The sequence below is a fragment of the Priapulus caudatus genome, unplaced genomic scaffold (genome assembly GCF_000485595.1).
Source record: "Priapulus caudatus unplaced genomic scaffold, Priapulus_caudatus-5.0.1 Scaffold1274, whole genome shotgun sequence".
Taxonomy (NCBI): Eukaryota; Metazoa; Priapulida; class Priapulimorpha; order Priapulimorphida; family Priapulidae; genus Priapulus; species Priapulus caudatus.
Genome location: NW_014578335.1, coordinates 13,623 through 32,071, shown reverse-complemented (window position 1 = coordinate 32,071; position 18,449 = coordinate 13,623). Strand labels below are relative to the sequence as shown.

The 18,449-nt window shown below is 46.3% G+C and overlaps 1 protein-coding gene across 1 annotated transcript; it reads right to left on the bottom strand.

Annotated features, from left to right (window-relative positions):
• Positions 1-3,257: 3,257 nt before the first annotated feature.
• Positions 3,258-17,413, bottom strand: LOC106816066. The gene is made up of 4 exons (XM_014820621.1): positions 17,311-17,413; positions 5,673-5,785; positions 5,168-5,399; positions 3,258-3,334 (listed from the first exon to the last, which is right to left on the bottom strand). Exons 1-4 carry the CDS (start codon positions 17,366-17,368, stop codon positions 3,258-3,260), a joined length of 480 nt encoding a protein of 159 aa, XP_014676107.1. The 5' UTR covers positions 17,369-17,413.
• Between the last annotated feature and the right edge of the window lie 1,036 nt (positions 17,414-18,449).

Genomic DNA, 18,449 nt, shown 5'->3' with positions numbered 1-18,449 from the left:
ACACACACACACACACACACACACACACACACACACACACACACACACACACACACACACACACAACACACACACACACACACACACACACACACGAATTATAAGGCTTTCATTTGAATAAGTTTTCTGTAAGCGGAAATTGTGATTTGCATCGATGCATTAGTTCAATCTTTCAATTTATACATTTAATTAGCAAAATCAAATTCGAACATCAAGGGCGTCTGCCGCACTTCCGACGTTTTGTCACCAAATTACTCGCGTCAATTAAATATCTTCATTAATTTACTGTCGAGATCATTAGCATTTCCCGAGGCAAGCGGATTCTGTTGACGCGAGCATGAGTGATCGCGCATCGGACAAAGGAGTAATGACATTCTTACGTGAGGTACCACCATAGAAATATATAGAGACACTATGTCATTAACAAGAGCGTATTAAGTATGGTTAAGCTTATTATGCATAAAGCATACTTAATACGCTCTTGATGTTAAGTACAGAGCTATCGGCAAATTGGCGTTCTAGTCTATCTATATTATTTCTATGGGTACGACGCATGTACGATGTTCGTGTATGTGTTTAGCCCGCGCTATAGGTGATAGGGTACATTAGTCTGTATGCCGGGGATGAGAATCGAAGTTATTGATGTAAATGCGTGCATGCGTGCGTTTACGTGTGCATTTACGCGTGCACGCGTGCGTATACGTTGATGAGTATCCGCGTGGGGAAGCTCGCGTGCGCGTGTGTGCGTTCATGCGTGTATGCGCGCATGTCTGAATGCGGCCCTGCGAGCGTGAACGTGTATTTAGGTGGATCTGTATACAGGCACGCTGATGGCGAAAGGGTTAGTTCGCTTACTTGGAAAGCTACAGTTTGCGCATAGAGAGTTACATCGTGTGTGAGTGAGAGAGAGAGAGAGAGAAAGAAAGAGCGAGAGGGAGAGGTAGAGAGAGAAAGAGCGAGAGCGAGCGTGTGTGTGTGTGTGCACGCGCGCTTGCGTGCGTGCGTACGCGTGTGTGTGTGTGTGTGTGTGTGTGTGTGTGTGTGTGTGTGTGTGTGTNAGATGCCATCCATCTCCATCTAATGCGCATGCGCATCCATGACCATCCATCCATCCATCATCCATCCATCCATGCCATCCATGCCATGCGGGATGAAGCCATCATCTTGGCCATCGCCTTCATCCATCCGCAACCATACATGGCCATCCATGCCATCCATCCTCATCCATCGCATGCGCATGCCATGTTCCAGCTATCGCATCCCTCCCATTCACGGAACCATACCTTCATCCATGACGCCGCAGGAGGGCCGCACCGCAGCCGCTTCCGCCGCGCCCGCAGCCGCCGCGCACCGTCCGCGGCCGTCGCGTCCGTCCGTCCGGTACACATCATAGGCCATACTAATCCGATACATCCATCATTCTATTCCATGGTGGGAGTGGGCTATCCATCCCATCCATCCATCCCATTACCATACCATGCCAATCCATCCATGCATGCCCATCCATCGCATCCCATCCATCCATGACGCATCTGCCATTCCGATCCATCCATACGCCACATCGCCATCCCATCCAGCATCCATCCATCCATCCCATCCATTCGCATCACTCATCCATCCATCCATCCATCCATCCATCCAATGCCATTGCATCATCCATCGCCATCGGCATACCTCCATCCCATGCATCCGTCCATCCATCCACCCACGGCCGACCACCCCACCCAACGCACCCACTGGCAAGAGGCATTCCATCCATGCCATCCAATCCCCCCATCATCATCCATCCATCCATCCATTGCCATCCATCCATCGCATCCAACATCCATCCATCCATCCTCATCCATCTCATTCCATACATCCATATTTATCCATCCATCGCATCATTCCATCCATCGCATCATCATCCATACCCATGACATCGCATCCTAGCCATCATGCCATCGCATCCATCGCATCCATCCATGCCATGACCATCCATCCATTCCAATCCCTCCATGCCATCATCCAATCCATCCTCCATCCCACGAGGGTGACACCGACCAACAAGAGAGACCTCATGGCCACAGGACGAAACCATCATCCGCATCCATCATGACCATACCATCCGGCCATGCCCATCGCATCCATGCCATCCCATCCATGCCATCCATCCATCCATGCGCATAACCCATTCATCCATGCCATACTAACATCCAGTTCATTCAACATCCGCATCATCCATCCATCCATCCATACCATGCCATCCATCCCTGCCACCATCATCCATCCATCCATGCCATCCATCCATCCCATGCCAGTGCCATCCATCCCAATGAGCCATCCATCCATTGCCAGTAACCATGACCAATGAGGAGAGAGCCATCCATCACATACACCCGCATCCACTCTCATCCCCATGCATCCATGCATCGCATGCATCCATGCATGCATGCATCATGCCATGACCATCCCATCTCCATGCGCCATGCCACCAGCGCATCACATCAACGCCCATAGGCATCCCTCCATCGCTCGCATCCATCTAATGCCATCCCTGCCCATCTGCATACGATCCATAAGAACCAATGCGCCATCACCATCCATCATGCCATGCCTATTGCCATCCAATTAACCGCGACGCGAACTTCGCATCCATGTCCATCCATCCGCGCCGCCCGCACGCCCGCGCCCGTCCTCAGCCGCCCGCACGCCCGCGTACTCCGCCGCCTTGCCCGTCCGTCTCCGCGTCCACTGCAATCCATACTATCCATCTACCATGCACTATCCATCCTCGCCATCCATCCATCCATGCCATCCATGTATTCATGCTATCCATCCTATCCCATACATCCATGTCCATCCATCCATCCATCCTACCATCCCATATCCAATCCAAGCCATGCGCATGCCATCCATCCATCCATCCATCCACCATCCAGCGCATGCCATCCATCCTCCATCCATCAACCACATCCATCCATCAATCCAGTCCATCCATCCAGATCCTCCGTATCCAGTCCATCATTCCATACCATCCATCCATCCACACCGCCTCGTCCATCGTTCGATACGGCCCCCGTCCATGTTCATACAGTCCGTCTCACGGTTTTAACTAAGCTGTAGGCTGAACGTTGTTTTCTAGCCAGAACGCCGTAAAGTATTTAGTTCGAGACGACTGCACCTCAGCACCCGCACTCGCCACGATACCGCAGTCACCGTCACAGGGCCGGTTTCCATCAGCGACGTAATAGCGTTATGCAAGCCCGGCTCTGTCTTCACAACACTGCCGCCATTGTTGCCTCTAACTCCGTATTGGCATTGCTGGCCATAAAGTAGTACAAGGGTCGCGGCACTGCCCAATATCGTAGAAGTAGTATTGACTTAAAGCCTGAATCGATATTATAAGACGATGTATAGATTTGTACTGATACTAGCCTAGCCTCTAGAGAGCCGATCGTCGACTCGTCATGTGTCCACTTCAGATAGGCACGCCAAGGTCGATCGGCTTCGTTGATCACATCTCATTTATCGTACCTATCTGTATTGGTTCCTAAAACAACTAATAAGACGGCTGGCATACTGGCTGGACGTGATGCGGCCATCATACCGAGGCGTTGCCGGAAGGAGTTGACACTGTTTGTGTCTTCGCAATCACGAGTCTACGTCCGCACTCGCTTATCTTCTAACTTTTAGGTACATACTATTCCGAGGCATGAATCGCCGATCTCAGGAAACTAGGCTATCTGCCCTAGGCTAGGAAACGGTTTCTGCGAAGGAGTTTGTCACGCAAAAAGAAAATAACAGACGACGTTTAGGCGGCACTACGCAGACTCGCACCGTACGTACTGTTGTTGCATTTATTTGCGCATCTCGCCGTAATAAAGAATAAGCCCTCGGCCTTCTTCGCTTGATGGGCATGAATGGCGGCGTCAAACGAGACGTGGACCCGTTACTGCGGTAGGTGCGTTTCGCGCAGACTGTTTGCTTTTCGTATATAATGAAATGGCCCGGCCGATGCATTTCGCATTCGAACAACGAAAATGTTCTGCATTTCACTTGCGCTGTCGGAAGTGAACGAGTGGCGTCATCTATTAACAATTCATAAAACACACACCAATGTTCGAAGCAACGGAGCTAATGTTTACCGATGGCACAGCGCTATCTCTTGGATGTTTTATACGCTAAATAATGCGGAATTTTTAATAAAATAATGCGTTTTTACTTATTTTTACCACGATTTACGTATAGAAACTTAGTGTTCATTTTTAGGCTGATCCTCTGCCGTATCTTTCCTTAGAATTTCATCGTCTTTCCAATGCCTTTTTGTAGGTTTTCTGCGTGATTATTATTATTGGCGCAGGCCTCTTCTTTTGGAAATCCGCCACAGTTTTACCTTCTTCCCTAGTTAAGTTAGTCCATGTTTCACTGTTATTTAGGAAGGGAGGTAAAACTGCATTCGTATAAGTTCACTCTTACTTCTATAGTATGATTTCCATAATTTTGCTCTTCTGCCCATGATCATATTTCCATCATCATAAACCTACATTTTTCAGTTCGGACTCTTATCATATCGTTATAACCTCCTATATCATTAATTAAATCCCCTAAGTATAAATATTTGGTGCATTTTTTTATTAGTTGGTTGCCTATTAATATCTCCTTCTCTATCCTTTCTTTGTTTGTGAATTTTATAATCATTGTATTTGTTTTGTTCATATTAAATTCTAATCTTTTTGATTCAGCTAATCTGGAGCATGCCTGAGCGATTTTTGTTACTGTTTTATAATCTCCAATTCCTAGAATATCGTCCATATATAATCATTGTCATCTTCTAAAACTACAGACCATCCGCTGAGCGCTGTGGAGACGTGCGCCGGGCCTCGAATTTGGCGCACGTCTCCACTGCGGACAGCGCTTCATACTTGAACATCCCCGCGGTCGCGTGCGCATATTCCGGGGAATTTCGCGTCTCATCCGCGCGCAGCGCTTAGGATCAACAGCAAAGCTGTGCCACGCAATCTTGTATCATGTCTCTCTGGACAACTGAGAAAGATAACCAAAACCCGTAGAATTGCTTGCGTGCAGGCGATTTTACTCGAACCGCTGAATAATTCCCCAGAATTACAATTAGGCCTAGTGCATGGGTCCCATGGCGCGGGTATAGTGATATAGCATTCCCGTTTACCTGCAACGAAGACTTTTGCAGTGTTTGAATATTCATATTCCTCTTCTGTCGAACCGTGATCCAATGCGCATCTGAACGCGGCGTTGTCCTCTGGCGAGGCGTTTGCTATTCGTAAATTGTAGTTTCCGCCGTTGTGGTTCTCATCAACATACGTGTATCTCTCGAAAGGAGGGTTTCCCGGATAAATCTCTTTGGCAGCCTCATCGACGATCACTACCCACTTTACCAGAGACTGCCAGTGAAAAGGAAAAGTACATGAGAACCGACAAAGCCATCACCAGCTTGGTGAGTCATCGTGAATCATCTTTACGCGTGAACGAGGCAAGGACACTTCCATTTTTACTGGGCACTATTCTTCATTGGAGACATACCATATCTAGAATACCAATACTGAATACATCACGAAGCGCTGCGCAGGCGGGTGGAACGCACAGGCTCTGTCTTATAATAAGCTATGTCACTTGATATAGCAATCGAACACGATCATAATTTATTCACAGCTTACCTTTGGTTCTATTCCGTCATCATTCACGACACAGGTAAGTATATCCTCCTCCCCTGATCGAATAATGACCTCATCCTGGGGTTGCTCCGCGAACGATAATCTCGAATACACACCTGAAGAATAATTATTATAACTTTAGCTGCCTTTCGTTTTATCAAAGTTGTAAGCGTTATTACTGCTGTAAGTGCGATAGCGAGCACGGTGCTGCCAACCTCACGAACCTATCATGTTTTTTACGAGCCATAGTGGATCAGTAAGCACGTGGAGTCAGTACATACACAGCGAGGAGTGCGCAATGGCCTAATGGAAATGCGTTGGTAAAGAAGCGGTACGTTTGTGTCATACGTGACGATACGGCGTTTGTGTGGAGACTTACATGGGCCGAACTTGAACAACCTTCGTAGAACTAGGTAGAATGCCCGGGCGCGTAGGGATGCACCGAGATATTGATAGCTCTTGCCGTTAATTCGTTGATCCGTTCACCGCGATAAGGGGTGCCATGACAAGAGGGCCCGACGTAACGAACGACGAGGGCGAGACATGTATATATATATATATATATATATATATATATATATTATATATATATATATATAATTATATGTGTGTGTATGTGTGTGTGTGTGTGTGTGCGTCGTGCGTGCGTGCGTGCGTGCCGTGCGTGCGTGCGTGCGTGCGTCGTGCGTGAGCGTGCGTGGCATGAGCGCGTGCGTGTGTGCGTGGCGTGCGTTGCGCTGTGTGTTAAGCCATATTACTAAAAGAGACGCGTCTTGTTGAGGAAGTTCTAGTTATCCCTATTAGGACGTCTTTGGAGAATCCACTACACTTTTCTAATACTCGTATAGAATGCACATGGAGGCGAAATATCTCGCGAAACATTCTGGCATTTTGTTGTGCAGGCTGCCCGCGCTGCCCGATGAAGAATCACAAGCACCTAAAACCCCCGTCACACCGGGTGGCGTCCTTACTCGCTGCTGAACATGGGCCCGAGCGCGCCAAGGTCGCCATAAGCGGTATAAAGCGTGTGGTAGCGTCCAGACATGTGGTGTGGTCGCCGTGGTCCGCCAATGATCGCGCAATTGATCGCCAATGACGCCCGGAGTCAGCGGCGTTTTGATTTGCAGCATGGTTCAAAACAAACGCCAAGGTTCGGCGATTCTACCCCGTGGAACGGCGCGAAAGAACGCGTGGTGGTTCGCGTTTGTCGGCCTTTGTACATTTTTGGTCGCCGTACGGTCGGGATGGTCGCGGATGGTCGCCGTCGGTGTGACGGGGGTATACACAATAACTACTGAATCTATACTAATATCTTGGCTCATCTTGTGTGTGTGTGTGTGTTGTTGTGTTTTCCCGCTTTTCGGCCCCTGATTTGTCACTCATCGGCTACTGAAGATATATCAGAATCACACGTCTGGGAGATGGTTTCTGGCTGAGAAAAAATTTAAAAAAGTTAAGTATTCAGTATTAAGTCAAAACTTCAAAAAAATGCTATTCGTCAATAGATGGCAGTGCGTACAGCAGATTCACAATCAATACGTGGGAGTTTTACAAACTACGTCTCTTGACTGGCGCCGCGTGTGAGACATATAAGAATCACCACATCTGGGAGATGGTTCTGGCTCAAACAAAAATCTTTCTCCAATTAGATGGTGCAACGTCTCAGATCTCCCCCCCTACTGCAGATTCCCCCCCTGCTCACTCTGCTTTGACGTACAGACCGTACTGACACAGTAGTCATGTGCCAGTGGCTGTCCAGTGTTCTGTTGAGCCCAGTGAAGTGGTTTCTTTTCAGTACATGAAATTTAACTTTAATGCTGTGTCACTTTAATGGAGTTTCTATTAAAGACACGATTTGGCTGGTTCTACGGGTATATTTCTGCTAGTAGCAACAACGGCAGCATCGTGTGAGCACTGGGTAGCTAAGGGGGGGGCGCACAAGGGGGCAATGCCCCCCCTGTTGATTGGCAAACAAAACAAAAAAAATATTTTCCCTTGCCTCTCACCGCGTCTTCACAGGCTGGCCACAATTCCTGTTACTTTCTGCATCTGCTGACGAACATTCTCTAAATGAGAAAGTCTCAAACTTCGTTCTACAATGCCCAGGCATGATTCTCTTCGTCACTCTCTCCCTTCTGCTCGTCCAAGGGTCTCGTCCTCCGTTATCGGAATCGGAGTGGAAAAAATACAAAACGAGGAGGGGGGTAATGAAGGGATTAGCATATGCACTCTGATATAAGTTAACCCCTAATACTGAATTTTCGTGTTCAGAAAATGCCATTTTCATGCACGAATTTTCAAGAAATCTCCCTAACCGTGGGGGGGGGGATACCCTCCACACCCTATCCCCCGGTCGCTTCGCTCGCCTCGCCTGCCCCCTGTTTCCAATTGCTGGCTACGCCAACTGCAGACATGAATGTTTCATAGAATCTTGCGTGATGTTAACCTCCGTTGATTTCTTGTAGTAGATTACTGCTTAACGTTAGGTGAGAGGAGAGAGATAGAGAGGCGAGCAAGAGAGAGAGATACGAGAGAGAGAGAGAGAGAAGAGAAGAGAGAGAGAGAGAGCGGAGAGAGAGGAGAGAGAGGTGGGAGGCGAGCAGAGAGAGAGCAGAGCGAGAGAGAGCAAGAGAGCAGAGAGAGATAGAGAGAGAGAAGAGAGAGAGAGAGGAGAGAGAGCAGAGAGAGAGGAGAGCGAAGAGGAAAAGAAGGGGAGAGAGAGAGATAGTAGGAGAGGCAGAGAGAGAGAGAGATAGAGAGAGAGAGAGAGGAGAAGAGAGAGCAGAAGGAAGCGAGAGAGGAGGTGGGGGAGAGAGAGAGAGAGCAAGAGAGAGAGATAGAGATAGCAGAGAGAGAGAGAGAGAGAGAGAGAGGAGAGAGAGGCGAGAGAGAGAGAGAGGGTGGGAGGGAGAGAGAGAGAGAGAGAGGAGAGAGAGACGAGAGAGAGAGAGAAGAGAGCAAGGAGATAGAGTGAGAGATAAGCAGAGAGAGAGAGAGAGAGAGAGAGAGAGAGAGAGAGAGAGGGAAGCCGAGAGAGAGAGGCAGAGGGAGAGCGAGAGCAGAGAGAGAGTGGAGGGCAGAGAGCGAGATAGAGATAGCAGAGAAAGAGAGAAGAGAGGAGAGAGAGAGAGCAGGAGAGAGAAGAGAGAGGAGAGAGAGAGAGAGGGAGAGCGAGAGAGACGAGAGAGGTGGAGGGAAGAACGAGAGAGAGAGAGAGAGCAAGAGAGGAGAGATAGAGCAGGAGAGAGAGAGAAGAGAGAGAGAGAGAGAGAGAGAGAGAGATGAGAGAGAAGGAGAGCAGAGAGAGAGAGGTGGGGGGGAGAGAAGGAGAGAGAGGAGCAGAGAGAGAGAGATAGAGAGAGAGAGCGAGAGAGGAGAGAGGAGAGAGAGAGAGAAAGAGAGAGGAGAGAGCTAGAAGAGAGAGAGAGAGAGGAGAGGCTAAGAGAGAGAGAGAGATAAGGATAGAGAGAGAGAGAGAGAAGAGAGAGAGAGAGCGAGAGGAGAGAGAGAGAGGAAGAGCGAGAGAGCGAGGAGAGAGAGAGAGAGAGCAGAGAAGAGAGAGAGAGAGAGCGGGGGGGTGGTGGGTGGCGGACGCGGATCGAGATCGTAAGCTGGCTGCCAACCCACGTCCGGCACTGCTGAGTCAGTGGAGGGTGCTGACCGCAGCCGTCTGTAACCTTATACTAGTGACCCACCAGCTGACACCGCTGCATCTCTCACTCTCCGCACCGTGATGCTCTATCAATCCGTTCTTGACTGTGTGCACGCGTTTACACTTGACGACTGCGAGTTGGCGCGCTCGACGAGCGGTCAGCGTGTCGACCGCGAATCGTACGCGTGTGGGCGTTGGATATAGGGTAAGGGTATATATATATATATATATATATATACCTAACGCTATTATATTATAATTATGATATATATACCCTATCACGCACTGCTGTGTACGCTGGTGTGTGTGTGGTTAGGGTAGGGTTATAGTGGTGAGGGTATATAATATATCCCTAACCCTATATATATATACCTAACCCTAACCCACTTCCTTATTATCCAAGATCACACCACGTACACGCGTGCGGCGGTACACTTCGGTGCGTGCACGTCCACACGCATCCACGCGTGTGAAGTACTCCACGTGCGCGTACACGCAGAGTGCGCATACACCGCATGCGTGCGCCATACACGATTGCGTGCTGTACACCATGCGTGCGACGTACATCGCATCTTCTGCACGTACATCGCGGCTGCGTGCACATACAAGCGTGCGTTGCACATACACTGCGTACCCGCACATATCATCACTGTGCGCGCACGTACATCACTGTTATGTCGCACATACACATGCCGCATGCGTCATATGCATCTGTGCACGGCAGATAACAGCTCACGTCGGGACCTATTCGTAACTCAGGCCGGTCACGGTTACACGCCGCGTTGTATTTAGCACGGCATTGCGTGCGTGCACATTAAAGGACTCGGCTGCAAGATCTTGGACAAACCCAATGCTCTCGTGGCAACACCGGCACCTGACTCTGTTGATGTGCACGCGTCTTTGCGCCTCCACCCTTTATGCAAGAGAGTCGTGTTATGCTCCTTGCCTGACCCCGCAGAGTTGTATATACAACTCTGTGTAGTTTGTCTGTTATCGGAGGGGCGGATGTGTCCTATCGTCGGCACGAGTTGTTATTGTTGGTTGTGTGTTGTTTTTGTTCTGTTGGTGTTTGGTCTGCGTTCTTGTTGGCGCGGCATACGGATGAGGAGAACAGGGAGAAAAGAGTCATAGACGGGGGGGGGTGTTGGGCGATCGTGAGGATCAGTTGAGTGGGTTAGAAGACGGGTGGTGGATGCAATGATTATGGTTTGATTTACGGTTGTCATAACTCCTTCCTCGAGTCGTTATGTTTTTCTCTCTGCTTTTAGAAGTTGTGTACGGCACTGTCCTTTATATCAACAATGTACCGATTATTGTTATACATGTTCCAGGCGGTCATTGTTATAATACAATTTTATCCTACGATCTTATCACTGACTAAACAATTCTTACATCATGCACACACGATTGTTATACTAATGTACTTATACAATCATTACAATACATATTCTTCGTAATGTTAATCAGGCGTTGATTCTTGCTAGTCCTTGTAGTATACTTGCTAACTAGTGTGAGAGGGAGAGAGATAGGAGTAGGGAGCAATGAGAGAGAGATATGAGAGAGAGAGAGAGAGAGAGATGAGAGAGAGAGAGAGAGATTGAGAGAGAGAGAGAGATAAGACGAGAGAGTTGGAGGGCGAGAGGAGAGAGAGAGATTGAGAGAGAGGAGGAGATAGAGATAGAGAGAGAGGAGAGAGAAGAGAATTGAAAGAGAGAGAAAGAGAGAGAGATGGCGAGAGAGATGAGTTATATTATTAAATTAGAGCAAGAGAGAAGAGAGAGATATGAATATAGATATGATATGATAGAAAAGAGATATATATATTATATTTATATAGCGAGCGAGAGGCGAGAGGTGGGAAGGGAGAGAGAGGAAGAGGAGCAAGAGGAGAGAGGATAGAGATAGATAAGAGAGATTAGAATATTATTATTATATATTATTTATTATTTATTATATTAATAGATTATTATATTATATATATATAGTAGAGAGAGGTGGAGGGGAGGAGAGTAAATGAAATAGTTCTAAAATATAATGTTATTAGGAGAGAGAGAGAAGAGATGAGAGAGAGAGTTTATATTGGAGGCGATGAGATCGAGAGAGGTTGGGAGAGGATGATTGAGAGAATGAGAGAGAGAGAGTGGGCACTGGAGAGAGAGTGAGAGATTATGATGTGAAGAGAGAGAGGAGAGTAGAGATGAGAGAGATGAGAGAGGAGCGAGAGAGATTGAGATGATGAGTAGTTTATGTATGTTATGTTATTATGAGATGAGAGAGGGAGATAGCGGAGAGAGATATATGGGGTATTTTGTATGGGATGTAGAGAGAGAGACGAGACGAGAGCAAAGAGAGAGGAGAATAGAGATAGAGAGAGAGAGAGAGGAGAGAGAGAGAGGAGCGAAGAGAGAGGAGAGAGAGAGAGAGAGAGAGAGAAGAGAGAGAGCGAGAGAGCGAGAGAGAGCGAGAGAGACGAGAGAGAGAGAGAGCGGGGGGCGGCGGACGACGGGATCATATCGTAAGCTAGGCTGCCGCCACGTCGCGCTAACTGCTGAGTCATGGATTGACCAGCCGTGACCTGTAACGCTGTTATACTAGTGACCGCACCACTGCCAGCCGGCTGGCATCTCTGCACTCCGCACCGTGATCTCTCCTCAAGAACCGTTCTATGAAACTGTGTGCAGCGCGTTACACTGACCGATGGCGAGTTCGCGACTCGATCGAGCGGTCAAGGTCGACCACGAGCGTACGCGTGGGGCGTTGGATAAGGGTTAAGGTAAAATATATATATTAATATTATATATATATATATATATATTATATAGGCTCAGGGTATATATATATATAATATTAGGGTTATGGTATATATTATATATAGCGGTGGACGTAATATATATATAATCATATATAATATATATATATATATTATATATATATATATATACCTAACCTATATAATATATATATATAGTTATATACCCTAACCCTATATATATATATATATATATATATATCACGCTACACGCACCGTGTACGTGGTGTGTGTGTGGGGTGGTAGGGGTTAGGGTTAGGGTAGGGGTTCAGGGTGAGGTATATAAGTATATACCCTAAACCCTATATATCTCTATATATAACTATATTCAGGGTTTAGGGTATATATTATATTCTAGGGTTAGGTATATATATATATACGCCTCACCCTAACCCGCTAACCCTAACCCTAACTCCTACCCTAACACACACACACTCGACGTACACGCGTGCGTGCAGGTACACCGGTGCGTGCACGTACACGCAATGCGTCGCCATACACCACGTGCTGCACAGTACACGCAATGCGTGCGCGTACACGCATGCGTGCGCATACACGCATGCGTGCGCATACACGCGTGCGTGCGGCATTACACGCGTGGATGCACTTACAACGCAATGCGTGCGCGTAGCACGGCAATGCGCGCACGGTACACGCGTGGCGTGCACATACAGCGTTCGCGTGCACATACACGCGTCACCAGCACATACAGCACGTCGCGCACGTACACACGTATGCTCGCACATACACATGCACGCATGCGTCATGTGCACTGTCTGCACGGTCAGAATACACTCACGGCACCTATTGTACCATGCGCGCAGGTAACGCGCCCGTGTATCGTACACGGCATGCGCGCGTGCACCATAGGAGCTCGGCTGCACGCATCTTTGACAAACGCAATCTCTCGTAGCAACAGCCGGCATCCTGTGATCGTGACTGTGCACGAGTCTGCGCCTGTGCGTGCGAACCTCCGGCTTATTTAGCACAGAGATCCGTGTTAGCTTCCTTGGCCTGACCCGCAAGAGTTGTTCATTACATATCTGTGAGTTCCTGTCTGTACGGCAGCGGGATGTGCTATCGTCGTGCATCGTAGTTGTTATTGTTGTTGTTTGTGTTGTCTTGGTTCTGGCTGTTTCTTGGTTGGCGCGGCAACGAGAGGAGAACAGGAGAAGAGAAGGACTGTTGGGGAGCGGATGCGGATCAGCGAGTGGGATTTAGGAGAGCGGTGCGGAGCATGATTATGGCTTGGATTTACGGTTGCATACTCTGTCCTCGAGTCCGTCGTTTTCCCTCTCTAGAAGTTTGTGTACGCGCGTGTGTACTGGTCCTATACAATGTTACATGATTCTTATACAGATGTTCATCACGTCATTGTTTATACAATGATTATCACGATTCTTATACATGTTAGCCACAATTCTTAAGATGGGCACCACGATTGTATACACATGTACGTTATACAATCAGGACATGCACCTGGCGTAGTAAGGGGGGCACAAGGGCCATGCCCCCCCCCCCCTGTTGATTGGAAAACAAAAACAAATTTTTTTTTTTCCTGCCTCATCACGTGTCTTCACAGGACTGGCCACAATTCCTGTTACTTCTGCATCTGCTGAACGAACTTCTCTAACATGAGGCATTGTCAAGTCTAAACTTCGTTCTACAATGACCCAGCCACGATTCTGCTGGCTCTCATTCTCCTTTCGTTGAACAGGAGTTAGTGAATGCACATTATGTCAACGAAATCCTCAAAATCGACGAGAAGACTTGACTTGGATTTTGAGATTTTCTGCAGCAGAACAAAAACCATGACTAAAGAAGAGATAAATTCCTTACTTTGCTTCAGCATTTGTGTTGTTGCAAGTTCGGCTTTGATTGAATTTTATGGTTCTGAACTCTATTGACAGAAGAAAAGAAAATGAAAATGCTTTGTGAATAACTTGATATATCTCGAACTTATAGACGGCCATATTTGCGCAGAACCACTCGTTTTTATTTCAATCCGATTTCAAAACTATTTTAAGTAACTGTTCTCATATCACGGGAGGCAAAAAAATTCTTTTCATGGTAAATTTCCCTTTTTCATTTAATAGAAGGCGGCTATGTTGGCAGCTACTTTTGTTTTTATTTGAAACTCAAATTTAATATGGTTTTCAGTTCTTCATCAGGAGGAAAGGCAAAAGACATTTTTTTAATAACACGAACAAAATGTTAAATGTGATCTTTAACGCAAATTGTATTCTAAACGATGTAATCTTTGTAATTTAAATAAATTGCAAGTTTATTCAGTGCAGTTCCAACACATCTACTGTTCATTTCCTCGTAGACTCTTATTTTCGATTATATTCAATATGCCTCTAACTTTTTCAAAAATAATTAACTTTTAACTTTTTATATAGGGACTTAAGCAGTTTGACGAAATGAACATTGCATGGTACTGCTAAAAAGACAAATCAAACTAATTCCAACTATTCGCGTAGTGATTGAATGAGGACATAGGCGTAGCTAGGGGGGTACAGGAGGCCATGAACCCCTCTGATCGGAGAGTACAAAATTAAGAGAAGAAGGGCCCTGATCGGGATTGGCCTATACCCCTATACCCTTACACCTATAATGAAAATGAAATGCGCAACGAAATGCCATTGATGCACATATTTTCAACAATTACTCTAACTGTGGAGGGGAACACCCTCACCCGCCTTGAAAATTGCTTCACACCATCGCTGTCTTTGGTCGCTTAACTCTTTCTCGTCTCTCCCTGAAAAAACACCTGGCTTCGTGCCCATTGTTCACTGGTCTAATAGCTCAGTCGGACCCACTGTCGTGTGGTAACCTCGAGCCTTCCGGCGCACAGCCAGGGGCCAATCGTCCACGTTGATCGCATCGAGTGAAAAAAAAAAAGCGAGGAGGCGGGGTTATAGAGGGATTTAGCATAAATGCCACTTCTCATATAAGTACCCTAATAACTCGAATTTTAGTGTGCAGAACAATGCCATTTTCATGCACGAATTCTTCAAAAATCTCCCTACCGTGAGGGGGATACCACCTCACCGCCACACCCACCCCCTTTTATTTTGATTAAATATTTCGTTCATGCATCGTCACTTCAGAATATACCGTTGAGCCGGGCCGCTGAAGGCATGCATGCAACGTGTGTGTGTTGTGTGTGTTTTGTAGTGTTGTGCGTGGCGTGCGTACTGCGTGTGTTGTCTGCTGTGTGAGTGTGTACAGTGTGTACAGTGTGTGTGTGTGTGTGTGTTGTGTGTGTGTGTGTGTGTGTGCGCGCGCGCGCGTGTGTGTGTGTGTGTGTGTGTGTGTGTGTGTGTGTGTGTGTGTGTGTGTTCGTGTGTGTGTGGGACGTTGTTCATAAGCGTTTTATTTAAGCTTGTTACCTGTAATTAATTCTTGATATATAATCACCAAATGGAAATATATTATAACTAGAGCACTCAGAGAGCACAGACCTCCGCCAAGGCAGCTCAATTTTCTTACTGTGAAAATTTTTATTAATTAATTAATTAATTAAATAATTATTTGGATCCGGATCACGACCAAAATGTAATCAATTCTAAGTTACCCCATTTCTAACCTATCCTAAAAATTTAATTAATTAATTAATTGGATCCGGATCACCACCAAAATGTAATCAATTCTAAGTTAGCCAATTTCTGACCTATCCTGAAAATGTTATTAATTGATCCGGATGACCACCAAAATCTCATCAATGCTAAGTTAGCCCATTTCTGACCTATCCTGAAAATTTTATGACAATCCGTCCATAACTTTTTTAGTTAGGCTGTACACAAACCCACAAACCCACAAACCCACAAACCAACAAACAGTCAAACACACGCCGGTGAAAACATAACCTCCTGCCAACCTCTTGGCGGAGGTAATAAAGTGTATATAAACGGCGCTCAAACACGGAAAACATTTTGCTCCTACTATTGATTGCTTTCGTTCATACTTCCCGCTGTTACTTTTGTTTGAATATAATATGTTAATGTAGATTAGTTTTGCTACAACATGGAGAGACGAAACTATATAATAATTGATTCATAAATTAATTTTGCGATGCAGATCTGAATAATTTTAAGAAAGCTGCGCATATTCATTTGCTTCGTGGTAGGCCTATGAACAGAAAACCGTGATTCTTTAATATTAAAACGGCATTCCCATATATCGGTAAGTGTAGCTAATCAAAGAAGGGGGTGCTGTGCAACTTTGCACATATATTTTTTTTATCAGATAGACTCAACACAAAAGCTGCCTAGCTTGTTCAATCCTTGCATGCAGTACCTACAGAGAGTTGTCGCGAATTTTCAAATTACCCATAATGCAACGACGGCGGCCATGCTGGTAGTCAGTACTAGTTATTCTTGGTCTAAGGTACTAGTTCAGTCATTGTACAAGTACATGGCCCAATGCACTGTTCTCCGCTCATTGTATTCGCAAATCCATCACAACGCCGTTCTCATGCGGTGTTGTCACTTGCAGCAATCGGTATCAGCTAGCGAGAGTGCCACACAGCTGTTTTAGGCTGCCTAGCGTGATAGTCCGGCAGAAAAGATGGCTTTTTTGCTTGAACCTTGCAATTGGGTATATAGTTTTTTTTATTGCTCTAAAAGTTTGCCTTCATAGTCTACTTCAATGATCTACCAACTGTCACTCTGGCAGTGGTGGGGAATTTACTCTACACATCCTTTACTAGCTGCAGGTATACCCGCTGCGCTGCAAAATCGTGCTACTAATTCATACCACTAATAATCGGACACAATAGGAACATTGGGTAAAAATGGAGAATAACATTGCACACAATTTCAATATTTACAAATCAGTCTAATAAGATAATAAGCATGGTAAAAAACTGTTACGTATGACATTTATATCACAGCACAACCCAACTTATTGCGCGTTCACACGTAGCAACATCCACGGTTCGTACGCGTACGAAACAGAGTTTCGTACGTACTCGCAATAAATTTCCCTCGTCTGAACGACCACGTATAGCTATACTCAGTTCGAAACGCGTATCACTATCCTGACAAAAGGAGTGCGTTTCCTACGTACTTCGTATAGCTATACGCGTATAGCGGACGTGTGAACGACCGGCTATAGATAATATACGTGTATACGCATCACGCTTTGTGGGCGAGAGAAAGAGAGATAAAACTCACCGGAGAGGCAACACAATAGTATCGCTGCCCCGAGCAGGGCTGCCCGTGCGGTTTTCATCTTCGGGCGTAGCTTCAACAAGCTGTCACGAGGCCACCGGCGTGATATTGTGCGAGAAAATGGCAGCTCGTGGGAACAAACATAGCATAAATTAAATTTTGCTCTAACGGTTGTATGGTTCCTGTCGGCATATGTTAGTGCGCAATGTCTTCACTAGTTCGTCAAGCGTACAGATAAGCAGAATCAACCTACGCGTACAAATAAAGGCATGGTTGACGGGCACTACGCAGTCGAAGCGCAAACAACGTAAAAAACTCGTATATTCCATCAAGTAAAACAACCGGATAGTGAAATGACTGTCCCGCCCAAATTTTATATGCTGTTGAACTTCGTCGTCTACAGCCCAAATTCCTGCATTTCCTACACATATAAGGACCCCCCCCCCCACCACACACACACACATACACAAATATGACTCACGTATTTACCCATGCACTCACGTACGTACGCACCCACGCACACGTACACACGCACATCCTTTCACCAAAATTAACTCGTTGTATACGCATAATAATCAGCGAGTATACCAGAGCCTAATTATTATGTAACATAGTTACTGTGATGAAATCAAAAGAAATTGGTATAATAATCAAATTTTAGTATGGTATATTGGGAGGGAGTTGATTCGATACACTGTTATCAGTTACCCTACTTTACAAAGAGTCAAGTTGTATGTAAGCGCAGCAAAAGCAAACAGTTCGCGATTTAACTTACATTAGGAAAACCGTGCGTGCAGTTGACGTGTTATATGCTAGTTTATTTCAGGTTTAACCGGTAGATGGCGCTGCGCGCTCGCTAGAGGCAGAGCAACCTAAAAACCAAGGCCTAAAAAACAGGGTTTCCTGCTGGCTATGTGACGGGATAGACAAACACGGATCGCGCCCTACTGTCTGTCTCTTTGCATTGCCCCAAGCTGTCTGTGTCTAGCTATCTATATATCTATCTCACTGTAACCTTATCCCATGCACTGTTCATCTCTCTGCTACCATTCTCTCTTTCTCTCCCTACCCCATTTCCGTTTCCCTCCTATTTAACTTTGTGTTCCTGCCCTGTCTTCATTACCCTATCCCCATTATTCACA

Bases quoted from the DNA above. Each gene is read 5' to 3' on its own strand.
- LOC106816066 (XM_014820621.1), bottom strand. From the start codon at position 17,368: ATGAAAACCGCACGGGCAGCCCTGCTCGGGGCAGCGATACTATTGTGT. The intron at 5,786-17,310 runs GTGAGTTTTATC...ATTATTCTTCAG, and splicing joins ACTATTGTGTTGCCTCTCCG to GTGTGTATTCGAGATTATCG. The intron at 5,400-5,672 runs GTAAGCTGTGAA...TTTCACTGGCAG, and splicing joins ATGACGGAATAGAACCAAAG to TCTCTGGTAAAGTGGGTAGT.